At 37.5% G+C, this 15,048-nt stretch overlaps 1 protein-coding gene across 2 annotated transcripts in view; it reads left to right on the forward strand.

Annotated features, from left to right (window-relative positions):
• Positions 1-7,571: 7,571 nt before the first annotated feature.
• Positions 7,572-15,048, forward strand: part of LOC144445461 (diphosphoinositol polyphosphate phosphohydrolase 2-like) — a 45,446-nt gene continuing 37,969 nt past the window's right edge. For both annotated transcript variants that reach the window (XM_078135020.1, XM_078135021.1), the window contains exon 1: positions 7,572-7,783. In XM_078135020.1, the coding sequence (XP_077991146.1) occupies positions 7,661-7,783 (123 nt within the window). In that variant the 5' untranslated portion in view covers positions 7,572-7,660. The remainder of the gene's footprint in view (positions 7,784-15,048) is intronic.

Below are 15,048 nucleotides of genomic sequence, written 5' to 3' on the forward strand. Positions count from 1 at the left end.
ATGAAACCTAGTACTATCTATTAAATACAAGGAGTGGGGAAATGAAACCTAGTACTGTCTATTAAATACAAGGGGTGGGGAAATCAAACCTAGTACTATCTATTAAATACAAGGGGTGGGGAAATCAAACCTAGTACTATCTATTAAATACAAAGGGTGGGGAAATGAAACCTAGTACTATCTATTAAATACAAGGGGTGGGGAAATCAAACCTAGTACTATCTATTAAATACAAGGGGTGGGGAAATCAAACCTAGTACTATCTATTAAATACAAGGAGTGGGGAAATGAAACCTAGTACTGTCTATTAAATACAAGGGGTGGGGAAATTAAACCTAGTACTATCTATTAAATACAAGGGGTGGGGAAATCAAACCTAGTACTATCTATTAAATACAAGGGGTGGGGAAATTAAACCTAGTACTATCTATTAAATACAAGGGGTGGGGAAATTAAACCTAGTACTACTATCTATTAAATACAAGGAGTGGGGAAATCAAACCTAGTACTATCTATTAAATACAAGGGGTGGGGAAATCAAACCTAGTACTGTCTATTAAATACAAGGGGTGGGGAAATCAAACCTAGTACTATCTATTAAATACAAGGGGTGGGGAAATCAAACCTAGTACTGTCTATTAAATACAAGGGGTGGGGAAATCAAACCTAGTACTGTCTATTAAATACAAGGGGTGGGGAAATCAAACCTAGTACTATCTATTAAATACAAAGGGTGGGGAAATCAAACCTAGTACTATCTATTAAATACAAGGGGTGGGGAAATTAAACCTAGTACTACTATCTATTAAATACAAGGAGTGGGGAAATCAAACCTAGTACTATCTATTAAATACAAGGGGTGGGGAAATCAAACCTAGTACTGTCTATTAAATACAAGGGGTGGGGAAATCAAACCTAGTACTATCTATTAAATACAAGGGGTGGGGAAATCAAACCTAGTACTGTCTATTAAATACAAGGGGTGGGGAAATCAAACTTGTACTGTCTATTAAATACAAGGGGTGGGGAAATCAAACCTAGTACTATCTATTAAATACAAGGGGTGTGGAAATCAAACCTAGTACTATCTATTAAATACAAGGGGTGGGGAAATCAAACCTAGTACTGTCTATTATATACAAGGGTTGGGGAAATCAAACTTAGTACTATCTATTAAATACAAGGGGTGGGGAAATCAAACTTAGTACTATCTATTAAATACAAGGGGTGGGGAAATCAAACCTAGTACTGTCTATTAAATACAATGGTGGGGAAATCAAACCTAGTACTATCTATTAAATACAAGGGGTGGGGAAATCAAACTTAGTACTATCTATTAAATACAAGGGGTGGGGAAATCAAACTTAGTAGTACCATCTATTAAATACAAGGGGTGGGGAAATCAAACTTAGTAGTACTATCTATTAAATACAAGGGGTGGGGAAATCAAACTTAGTAATATCTATTAAATACAAGGGGTGGGGAAATCAAACTTAGTAATATCTATTAAATACAAGGGGTGGGGAAATCAAACCTAGTACTATCTATTAAATACAAGGGGTGGGGAAATCAAACCTAGTACTATCTATTAAATACAAGGGGTGGGGAAATCAAACCTAGTACTATCTATTAAATACAAGGGGTGGGGAAATCAAACTTAGTACTATCTATTAAATACAAGGGGTGGGGAAATCAAACTTAGTACTATCTATTAAATACAAGGGGTGGGGAAATCAAACCTAGTACTGTCTATTAAATACAAGGGGTGGGGAAATCAAACCTAGTACTATCTATTAAATACAAGGGGTGGGGAAATCAAACCTAGTACTGTCTATTAAATACAAGGGGTGGGGAAATCAAACCTAGTACTATCTATTAAATACAAGGGGTGGGGAAATCAAACCTAGTACTATCTATTAAATACAAGGGGTGGGGAAATTAAACCTAGTACTATCTATTAAATACAAGGAGTGGGGAAATGAAACCTAGTACTGTCTATTAAATACAAGGGGTGGGGAAATTAAACCTAGTACTATCTATTAAATACAAGGGGTGGGGAAATGAAACCTAGTACTGTCTATTAAATACAAGGGGTGGGGAAATCAAACCTAGTACTATCTATTAAATACAAGGGGTGGGGAAATCAAACCTAGTACTATCTATTAAATACAAGGGGTGGGGAAATCAAACCTGGTACTATCTATTAAATACAAGGGGTGGGGATTATTTTTAGTTAATTGCGTTTGAGGTTCGTTCTCAGTTATATCAATTTCATATGACTTCACATATCCTTTTAAAGCGCTCTCGAGTTCGCGGTATCTGGGTGGTATAAAAACACCAACTACATGACGGTAGCCTCTGTTAATAAGAGTTTGATATGTACCATTACCTATTTTAACCATACGTTTGATGATAGGATTCATGATGTATTCTTCTGTTAAAGTGGCCATATGGATGAGAATTTGGTATTTATTTTGGATTTTTATTTGATAAAACAGCTTCACTATGTTTTTCTACTTGAAAAAATAATGTGCAATAACATATACCAAGTCCATGTTCATAACTCAATAAACGGCAAAACATTAAACAATGTGTAAAATGTTTGTTATTGTACGTACAATAACAAACTTTTTACACTTTTTGCATCTTTTTGCAATGTATTGAGTTATGAACATGGACTTGGTATATGTTCTTTCACATTATTTTTCCAAGTAGAAAAATATGGTGAAGCTGCTTTATCAAATAAAAATCCAAAATAAATACCAAATTCTCATCCATATGGCCACTTTAATGGTCGAGGAAGATTATCAGGCACTGACCAATCCAAAATATTGTCTTCCTTTGGAGATGCGGTATTAGGAATGCGTTGTAGATCTCCATTCTGTATAAGCTTATTGTACACACGACCACCGACTTTTATCATTCGGTTAGTGAGTGGGTTCCGAATCTTATCCATGTTATATATTTTTATCCATATTATAAAAATATTTATTTCTTCAATAGGTTTTTCGCAATTTACAACTTTTCTTTCTATGTCTATAGAACGTGAAATAACTACTTAATTCTAAACTACATACACAGAAATATCTCTTGGGTTTTTTAACGCAAGGTGTTCCTCTGTTAAAATGTTTCTTTAAATGACACTCATATTTATATGCAAACCCACATGTATCACATGTGAACTCGGCAAAAACACGATCACATGTTGCGCATGCATCAGGATATTCATGTTTATTATTCTCACAGAAGTGTTTTATATTTTCATGTTTGATAAAATTATGTCTATGTTTAAAACGCTTGTTGCAAATTTCACATTTGAATTCAGGCACCGACCTACCACAAGTAATACAGTTATCCCTCATGTTATATATTATTATAAATATATTTAAAATATTTTTTCAAATGATTGTCAATTCAGAGAGTTGTTGTTCACTGTCGTTCCAGATATTCTTAACTAGTAAACAACAAGGTCATGTTTTGTATGTACTAAAATTTAATATAGATTAAACCATTTTTGTAAAGTTAAAATGCTTAATTTATGGGTTGTCATTTCGTTGATCAAGAACTCTCATATTTATTACTACTGACGGATATATCAAATAGAGAACTTTATTGCAAAACAGAAAAACAAAATGACAGTGCATTTGGAAAAGTGGTCCCCTATATTATTATTTGTCTGATAATTGATGTTGTATTCACACAGAAAAACAATACTAGTATACTAGTATCATGACTTGTACATTTAAGAAAGATACCCAATAAATTACTATAAATACATAAAAAAGTCTAGCATCCTTGTTCCTTGGGTGCCGTATGATAAATGCCTATAGTTCAATTTTCAACAACAAGCAGAAAACATATAATTGTAGTCATATATATCAAACTAAGGAATTATGAAATGCATGATAAGAGACTTTAGAATTATAAAAGTTAAATGACAGTTTAAATAGACTGTGACATTCCTTCACCTTTGAGGTGTAATTTTAGGGTGTTGCAAAACAAACCAAATATATTATCTTTGTTGGAGGATTATTTATTCATTTATTTATTTATTTATTTATTTATTTATTTATTTATTTATTTATTTATTTATTTATTTATTTATTTATCTTTCATATACATATACCATTTCCATGTTCTCGCAATGAAACATGTTGCAAGATTACGTACACAGAGAAAAAAAATAAAAATGGACAAACTAGGACATGTACAAAAAGTTACGGATGCACAGTGTACTTTTAAAAATATCCACTTACATTACTAGACTTCGGAGCTGATCTTATGGATAGGGGTAGATTGTTCCATAGAACAGCACCATTATACTATAGTGAAATGCCCGTTTCCCATATTCAATTTTAACTGTAGGGATGTATATGTTACCTTGATTGGCCTGTCTTGTGTTATGAAGATGAATTTGGTTGGAAAGATTGAACATTTCAGTGAGGTAACTAGGTGCATTACCTGTAGACGAGTGTTGCCAGTTGGCGCGTCCGTCTAATTTGAGGGCTGACCTAACCCAAGTTTTCATATACCCAATCCGTACTAGTATCACGGGAAACTTCGAGGAGCAGTCGACCAGCTCGTTTAAGGAGGAGTTCAAGTGTCTTCAAATATTTTTGATTCGTATTACACCATACATTCGCAGCATAATCGAAATGGGGAAGGACTAAGGTATTAAACATCATCTTCCTAAGTCCCAACGGCAAAAAGTGTCTAGTTCTCGACAGTAGACCAAGTTTTAGAGAAATTTTAGCAGACAAATTTGGGAATATGTGTTGAAATTTTCAGTTTTGAATCCAGCCAAACCCCCTAAGTATTTGAAACCAAATAACACTGTTATCAGTAAATTATGAAATAATGTGTATACACAAATATTTATCATTATTAGTACAACAACACTAGTATGTTACCATAACTACTGCCAATAATATAGCGTCCGATGCCGTTGTTCCTGTGAAATGAATCAGATTGCATATATGTATTGATGAACAACTACAAACTACAAAGTGCACTAGTGTATATGGCTGTTGATGTGGCCTTTGTTGCTAGGCATATATGTATCAAATCTTTAAGATCAGCAAGACTTGTAGTACAATGATAAACTACATTCGAGTTTCGAGACGATGTATTTTGTGTAACTGGAACCACAGACTTTTTTTATCGAAGTCCTGAGTTCGGCCTAGATGGACTCCCTCCAAGGCCAGGGCCAGCCTTCGACTAACGTAAATTTTACAAATCACTTTACAGGAAAACTTGGAATGTCTATTGTTTAAACATGGCGGTAATTGCAGAATATCCTGGCATGTGTCTGTTACTAAATGGGCGTGGTCATTGTTGCTAGGGTCTCAACGAGACTGGACTAATGTCAACGACGTAAAGCCAGAGGATAGTCATAACCCGAGAGTCGTAAAGTCTGTGTGAGAAAGGAAACGGCGAGATAAATAGTACTGCATAACAATGTGTATACCCTTTAGCTGTCAAAATGTTGACTCAGTGTTTGACATGTACAGGATTAGCAGTCCTCTACCAGAGCTAATAATAAAGTTTGTGCCGCGGGTTATAAGGGGTGGACCATTTGATATCCTGAGGGGGGGGGGCTTGGAAGATTTCGGGAAAAAAAATATGCCAAATGGAGTTGCTTGAAAAAAAATCCGGATATGAGTGGGTGATGAAAAAAAAAGATGGACCACTGCTGCTAGAAAAAAATGTCTTGGCAGGGAAATGATGCACAAGTTCGAGTGTACTGTTCAACCTAACCTGCTAGTACCTCTCCAACAAGGACACTTGTCAGATCATGACAAACATTTTCAAACACATGTCAGGGACCAGTCAGTTTCGTTGGCCTGTGGTACATATATATATTTGTTCTTGTCTCTGTTTTTTAAAAATATTACTTCATGTAAGGGTTCAAACAAAACTATACATAAAATTATACATACGCATGTATTACCTAGCTACCACACTAGTTACAGAACATGCCATGTAAATGTTTGGCTGTTTCACGATCAGTGCTTCACTTATCTTGCATTTTGGGGCAAAAGTGAACTTGAAGGTTTTGTAATGGTAATCTTCATACTATTAGATAGTTTATAAAAGAGCTTAATCTAAATTGTTCTAATCTCTTCAGTATGAATTTGTCAGAAGGGATGATATATATACTTCCTATTTCAGACACTACATGTATCGACACCACAACTCAAATTCAAGTTTCTATTGTACACTAGGTATGACCTCCGAAAGTACCAGTGACTTTACCAGTGACTTTACTATACATGCAATATCAATGTTACAGGCCCACTTTTATAACATGGAAAACTTATTTTAAAAAGTTATATTTACTTTAACTCTTCGAAGCTTGGCAATATTACCTCAGAGGCTATGAATAACCTAAAAATTGCCTAAATAGAAACAAAAAACTCCAGATCTGCCGGGGGGGGGGGGCTTTGACTCCCTCACCCCAAAGGCTACTCACTCGTTAAACCAAAAATAAGATTCACCAAAATTGGTAAAAAAAAAATTCAAAAGCTTCTAGGAGAGACCCCCTAGGACCCTCATAAGAGGTAGACATGTCTCAGTCTCAGATCAAAGTTCTTTCCTCCACCGTTTACTCTCAAGATGCTATGAAACTTTATTTCAAAAATGTTTCAACCATATGTAGTTGCTTTTTACAATTGTTAGAGCTGTCTTGTAGAGCTTGCAAATTATTGTCTGGAAGTGTCTGTTAATAGCCTGAAAATTGGCTTTAAGAGTAAAAGTCCTCCAGGGCTTCTAGAGGGAGACCCCTAGACCCCCCCCCTATGCACACACACTCACACAAGAGGTGGACATATCCTAGTCTCAAAGCTCTTCCCTCTACAGCTTACTGGCAAGATGCTATAAAACATATTCACGGGGGTCGTCAGTGACTTTTTGTCGGCCCAATGGAAAAAAACACCGACCACCCCCTATCACCCCAGGCTGGAGAAACTAACCGGTCTGTTTGAATGTTTGAGCTCACCAATCAAGTTTCCGATTTGCATTTTCAGTGTGTCATAAAAACTGTCAATGATGTAATGAAATATGTAGTTTTCTAAATATAATCTGTGCGTGATAGAACAGCATCTTTTTACTCTCTATATTACCCTGTGCGAAAACCAAACAGAAAATTGTGGCAACAAAAATAGGTGTTCAACATTGACGTAAAAAAAAATCCGGATATCTCAAAAGGAGGAATGAAAAAAAAGTTCCCAGCATAGACGAAGGAGAAATAAAAGAATTCTCAGGCAAGCAGGTGGGAAAAAAAATAATGACCCTCCACTAATCTTCCAAACCCTCCCCAGGATATCAAATGGTCTACCCCTAACCAACTCCTTGTCTGAGCTGCTGCTGGTCTTATCAGTATTGGATAGTGTAAGACAAAGAGGGATTTTTTCCTAATATATGCTTCCACGAGAACCGATTTGTAAAATATTTCCCCATAACCCCCCCCCCCCCCCCCCACCACCACCACCACCATGTACCACCTTGTTTGTGTAATACTAATAGTGGAAAATGGCCCTTGCGGCACCGGAAATGTTGTGACGTCACACACATAACATGGCGGCAAGCGTCAGGCTGATACGGCTATGACGGGGAATGTCACTTGTTTTCACCAAACACACGAATTGAACGTTTAATATTGATGAATATCTCGAATGAAAGTAAGATGGTCAAACATAAACCTAATTCAATTCGGACCTACGATACCGAAGGTTTTCGCAAACGAGCCGCATGCCTGTGTTTTCGTAGCGACGAGGAACGCGAGGTAAGTGTACTATCATATCAGACACAATGTAATCAATGAAACTTGTCTGTGAATCTACGCAACGTTTTAATGTCAAAAAACGTTCCAGCTGTTAGACACATTGATTACTAGTCATTTATTTGTGCACATAAAAGACCTATTTATTTATTTGTTCATATTAGGGAGGGGGGTGGATTGGGAGGGGGGGGGGGTCATCCGGTCTTTGAAATTGGCAGTGGGGGTGGGGGGGGGGGAGGGTCATGCTGTTTTCAAAATTGTGGAGGGGGGGGGGTTCGTGTTTTTGAAATCCTTTTTCTACAATGGCATATACCAGCCTTGTCTGAAATGTGGTACATGTCAATAATATTTGTTCTTCTCCCCGTTTCTTACATGAATTCTTTAATATTACTTGTTAGTTCAAGCATAACTATAAATATACATATACATATTACCTAGCTACCACACGAGTTACAGAACATGTCATGCTAATGCAGGGGTGAACAAATCATTATGTGAACTGGTGGTCCCCGGACCAGTGCCTTAAAAAATCCTGGGAGTGGTCCTGCTGAAAGAATTAGTCGTCCCTGGTCCCGCTAATGTGAAACATTAAATCTTGCCTATGAATCTGTATATTCAGATGTACACCACATTTAGTTGAACAATACCCAATTTATAATAATAAATATAAAGTTGACATGCTTGGTTTCAGTCAATTGACAATTCTATTATATTTGTAACGGTTATTTTTGAGGCATCGACGAAACGAAAAACTTTGAATGGCGACTTCACTTGGATTTCGTGAAGGATCAGAAATTTGACAGAAATATGTGACAAGAACATTGGAAAACAGTTTTAGTCATGATTGCAGTATGACGACAAAAGTTGTACTTCGTTTTGTCAAACACGTCTGGAAAACCCAGACATTGCAAGCAAATCATCACAACTGTACAAAGAAACTGACCACTTCAAAGTTGATCCTATAAAATCTCACGAAAAAAAAACTACGAACACATACATTGCCTGACTAGAGGGAGTCCGTGTGACTGTGTCGAGATAAAATCAAATTCACCAGTCGTCGAGGCTTTTGAAAAAAACCTAGGAACACATACATTGACTGACTAGAGGGAGTCCGTGTGACGGTGTGGAGATAAAAAAATCAAATTTGCCAGTTATCGAGGCTTTGCCAAATATCATATCACAGTGCTAAAAAAGATACTTCGTAGACTATCTGTAACACTGAATCAGACTGTTCATTTTGTGTCATGCTGGTCAGTTGTTTTCCTATAAAATCCATAGCTGAAAAGATTGACCATTGTCTGTGTTGTCCATTTAAAACTTTACAGCCATTCGTGTTTCAGATGGGTCTAAATTATTTACAAGATGGGTTGCCACACAGCAAATCTACTTGGGAAATGGTCATTTGTGTGGACAATGAAGTCCAATGTTTACAGATAGTAACAGATAAGATATCATGGGAAATGCCTTGGCGCATACCATTTCTCTCTCTTATTTTTAGTTACACCTAAATTACATGCAAGGAGAAAATGAAACAGGTGATGTATATTTTTGATCGTGTAATGTTTTATCTACTACAAAGTAATTGATAATAAGCAGCATAAATGCTCAGATTTGGAGTGCATTTGTGTTATGTGTCTAACAAGCAACCCACACACCCAAAATGGAACGAGCCACTACGTCAAACCCAAGCATCAACACACGTGTGCACACATCTGAGGTTCAAAGTCAACTGTACATGTTGAGACCAGCATATTGCAGAAAGCAATGTAGGAGGACTGGTATGGTATCGTCAACCCTTGTAAGTCATTGGAAAAACCAAGATGACAGTCAATGATTGCTATCATGGAAGTAACTGAGGTTAGCAAAAATGATGAAACCTTTGTTATTCACTTGCCCAGTGGACAAACTTGGTATTAAACTTTTGTCCCGGACTTTTGTGGGATAACATGACGTTTGTGCGTCATTTGGATGACTTCATTTCATGTAAGGGGTTCTACTATAAATCATTTGAAGCTCCTTTATGAATAAAAACAATAATACAATCAATGTTGACAGAATGATAGCAAATAAAATGTTTCATTTGATACATTTGAATTGTCTTCCTAATTCTTGTGTCCCTAAACCGGTATGTCCCTACTAGTAATGATATGAGCCATATGTGCGTTGAGTGTTATCTCCTGTCTATCATTTCACATTGTTGAAATAAACTACAATGTAAGGCCGCTACTATGATGTACTCACGCACCACCAGCCATTCAACTGTCGAAGTTCACCCCCCCCCCCCCCCCCCCCCCCAGCGCATATTGCTGGTTTGACGTCGGAAGTCACCTGAGTATACTTCATGACCCATCGAAAGGTCATGCAAGGCGTGTAGTTTAGCTCCATTGGCATCGTATTTCTTGTTTGTTCACATTCAGTTGTTGCTGTTCCTACTTTTTAACATGGTTATTTACAGTATAAGGTACTGGTCCAACGGACCAGACAAGGTCACATTTGTGTGGTCCGCCCCCACAAATCACTGGTCCTGGACTTCGGACCAGTGGATTTGTTCACCCCTGGCTAATGGCTGTTTCACAATCAGTGCTTCACTTATATTGCACTTTGGGGCAAAAGTGAACTTGAAGGTTTCGTAATGGTAATCTTCATAGATAGTTTATAAAGGAAGTTAATTAAAAAATGTTCCCTACTCATCACTATGAACTTGTCAGAATGGATTAATACACTTTCTATTTTGGACACTACATGTTATTGACACAACAAATCACCACATCTCATCAGATTCCAGTTTCTATTGTACACTAGGTATGACCACCTAAAGCTCTCTAACATACTGGTGACTTTACTATACATGCAATATTAATGCCACTATACATGTACATGTACCAATGTTATGGGGCCATTTTTATGTGACATGGGAAACTCATTTAAAACTTACATTTACGTTAGCTATTCGAAGCTTGGAAATACATGTATTACCTCAAAGGCTATGAATAACCTAAACATTGCCTTAATAGAAGCAAAAAACTGCAGATCTGCCAGGGGGAAAACCCCCAAGAACGCCCTTACCCCCAGAGGTCACTCATGCATTCAACCAACAATCAGATGCACCAACAACCTTTTTACTATCATAATGGTATTAAACTTTTCTTAAATATTTTCACCCAATTCTAATTTGAGATGATATTGTCTTTTGAAGATGTGAAATGTTTGCCAAGGTAGTCTAAAATTGCCTTAAACTCCAAATCTCCCCTACCAATGATACTACCAGTAGATGTGCTCACCTTTACTACATGTATATAATGATGCCATTTAACTGTTTAAGAACATATTTCAACCCTATGTACCGGGTAAGTTATAAAGAATAGTTTCTGATACTTGATGGTGCTGTCTTGTAAAGCATGGATTGAGTTATTGCTTGAAAGGGTCTGAATAGCCTAAAAATTGGCTTTAAGAGTAAAAATCCTCCAGGGCTTCTAGAGGGAGACCCCCTTGCACCCCCCCCCCCCACATGAGGTGGACATATCCCAGTCTCAAGCTCTTCCCCTCTTACTGTCAAGATGCTATCAAAGTATATTTCAAAAGTATTTCAACCCTGTGTAGTTGCTTTTAACATGTTGGTGCTGTCTTGTACAGCTTGGAAATTATTGTCTGAAAGGGTCTGAATAGTCTCAAAATTGACTTTTCAGAGTAAAAACCTCCAGGACTTTGAGGAGGAGACTCCCTAGGACCCCCATAAGAGATATACATATTCCCTGCTCAAGCTTTCCCATACCTTTCACTGTCAAGATGCTATTAAACTTCTTTTGTGAAGTCAATAATTATAATTATGGTAGTGCTAACCCAGGATTTTATAAAGTACATTTGTAGATGCAAGACAGTCAAGCAGTCCACACTGAGTCACGATCCTGTCATGTGAATATTATATGGATGGGGGGGGGGGGGGGGGGGGGGGATCAGCCTGTTTTTGGTTTGACAGATGGGGGGGGGGGGGGGGTCAGTGACTTTTTGTTGGCCCAATTTAAGAATCCACCCCCAGTCCCTAAGGGGTGGACAATTTGATATCCTTGGGAGGGCTTGGAAGATTGGTGGAGAGTCATTGATATTTTTTTCCACCTGCTTGCCTGTGAATTATTTTTTTTCTCCTTCGCCTACGCTGGCAACTTTTTTTTTAGCTCCGCTGTCAGCGAAAGCTGAAAGTGTAGCTTTAGGTATAGGTGGGTATACTATAGAGTATAGAGGTATAGGTGAATCATAGGTGTCCGTCAACTTTTTTTATTTTCATTATCTTCTCCGAAAGTAACGGCCAGAATACTTCGATATTTGGTGTGCATGTTCCCTGGGGGGAGGCTATTCAGATTTGTTCATGCCAAGTTAATCTATGCCATTTTCAATATTTTATGATTTTTTTTTCAAAAATGATATTTTCATCATCTCCTCAAATACTTCTTGTCAGATTGCTTTGATATGTGGTGTGTTGATGCACAGAGGGTAGCTTACTTAGATTTGTTAATTTCAAGTCAGCACGTCTTCATTTTTATTTTTTATGATTTTGTTTTGTAATTTGAAAAAAAAATGAATATGTTAAATGAGCATTATGACCGATGCCATATTGGAAATCAGTCCGCGAGACTTTAAGTAAACTGCCACTTTTCAAAAGACACTATTGACGTCAAACAAGCAATGTAATATGTGCTATAGTCGTAATTCTACACATTGTGCGCCCAAATGACAAGCGTTTGTTCGATACAGGGTTGTAAACTTCAAATCCAAATTCTGCACCCCTTCTACATAATCAGCAACATCCTCATTTGCATACATCTATCCTTCAGATTGCGACCATTACACTTTGAATGGCTGCTCACGGGCCTTATTTTTGGGTATTTTCAACTCGTCGTAACTTTCACTAGAGTCCACCATTTTAGATACTGTAAACGCCTAAACCTCAACTGACATCTCTTCTTTCGTACCAGCAAAACAAATTTTGGAATTACATTTAGGAATACCGATTTTCCGCCGAATTCAGGACACATACTTGAGGCCCTGAAATTTTGACCCGGTTTTTGCTCATAGTTTCCTTAATATAATACGAACCGGAAAGTTTTACAAATTTCACAAAAAGGTGGATTTTTATGTGTTTTAAATAACTATGGCAAGAAAATTTAGTAGGATCGTTGTGTAACGCTCCGTTCAAGAATTTTCGGTAGAAAATGACTGATTTGACCCGGTAGCTGAAGCTGACTGAGCGATTTTCCACAGCAACAACACAGGAGTTCTTGGTACTCACTAAAATCACACTTCAGACCCACTATAAAAGTTAGATGTTTTCAGATAAACTGTATCTTGTGATTAATTCTATATTGTCGTGCAATTTGGAGTGACAGTGAACCAGAATGAAGACAACTCGCGTAAGGAAGGCATGCCTAGGCATGCGGTTGAAGTTATGCAAGAGCAGTCTCACTGCCGACTGTGAATCGACCAAACTTTGTTTATTGGCCGACAGTTTACATGTGAAGTTAAACGACATGAACGTGTCTTGCCATTTCCAAAATGCAAATATTTGGCAAGTAAAAATAATTAAAATAATTACAACTTTAATTTGGCTTCAGACTTTGCATTATGTTTTTCGTATCTTTCCCCGTTTTACATGTAAATCCGAAAAGGTTCTCTCTGGTCATGCCAGTGGTTAGCCCTGCTTACATACGACAGGCGGTGCACGAGTCTATATTGCTGACTTGACTCTAAACAAATAGTAGGGACAATTGTCAGAATCGAGTTCCGGATTACTCCGTATGCAAGCACGACTAGTCAGTGATCATACCGGGACTGCTTTGAGTACGAGCGAGGTGAGGCATGTTGAGGTATTTTGTTGAGAATTATAAATATTGCAAAATGTCAAGTACAAGGTTTAAATACAATGGAATGATGAAAAAAAAATTGGGGGGGGGGGGGGAGATGCCAAATGGAGTTGCTTGAAAAAAAAAATCCAGATATGAGTTGCTTTTTACATGTTAGAGCTGTCTGAAGTGTCTGTGAATAGCCTAAAAATTGCCTTTCGGAGTAAAATTCCTCCAGGGCTTCTAGGGGAGACCCACCCCACAGCAGTACAAGTGTGGCCACGATCAAAGTGAAACTGTACAATGGAAAACATACCAAGACAATATAAACATGAACATAACAACATGAAAATGATGTTTTAACTAAGAAGGCAAGCTACATGTAGCTTCACATCATAAAATATCCTCAGAGATGTTCATAGTCAGAGATGTTCACAGGGATGTTCATAGTCAGAGATGTTCACAGGGATGTTCATAGTCAGAGATGTTCACAGGGATGTTCATAGTCAGAGATGTTCATAGTCAGAGATGTTCATAGTCAGAGATGTTCACAGGGATGTTCATAGTCAGGGATGTTCACAGGGATGTTCATAGTCAGAGATGTTCACAGAGATGTTCATAGTCAGAGATGTTCACAGTCAGAGATGTTCACAGGGATGTTCATAGTCAGGGATGTTCATAGTCAGAGATGTTCATAGTCAGGGATGTTCATAGTCAGAGATGTTCACAGAGATGTTCATAGTCAGAGATGTTCACAGGGATGTTCATAGTCAGAGATGTTCACAGGGATGTTCATACTAGTCAGGGATGTTCATAGTCAGAGATGTTCATAGTCAGGGATGTTCACAGGGATGTTCATACTAGTCAGGGATGTTCATAGTCAGAGATGTTCATAGTCAGGGATGTTCATAGTCAGAGATGTTCATAGTCAGAGATGTTCATAGTCAGAGATGTTCACAGGGATGTTCATAGTCAGAGATGTTCATAGTCAGAGATGTTCATAGTCAGAGATGTTCATAGTCAGAGATGTTCATAGTCAGAGATGTTCATAGTCAGAGATGTTCACAGGGATGTTCATAGTCAGGGATGTTCATAGTCAGAGATGTTCATAGTCAGAGATGTTCATAGTCAGAGATGTTCATAGTCAGAGATGTTCATAGTCAGAGATGTTCATAGTCAGGGATGTTCATAGTCAGAGATGTTCATAGTCAGAGATGTTCATAGTCAGAGATGTTCATAGTCAGAGATGTTCATAGTCAGAGATGTTCATAGTCAGAGATGTTCATAGTCAGAGATGTTCATAGTCAGAGATGTTCACAGGGATGTTCATAGTCAGAGATGTTCATAGTCAGAGATGTTCATAGTCAGAGATGTTCATAGTCAGAGATGTTCATAGTCAGGGATGTTCATAGTCAGAGATGTTCATAGTCAGAG

Source organism: Glandiceps talaboti, chromosome 14, assembly GCF_964340395.1.
Source record: "Glandiceps talaboti chromosome 14, keGlaTala1.1, whole genome shotgun sequence".
Taxonomy (NCBI): domain Eukaryota; kingdom Metazoa; phylum Hemichordata; class Enteropneusta; family Spengelidae; genus Glandiceps; species Glandiceps talaboti.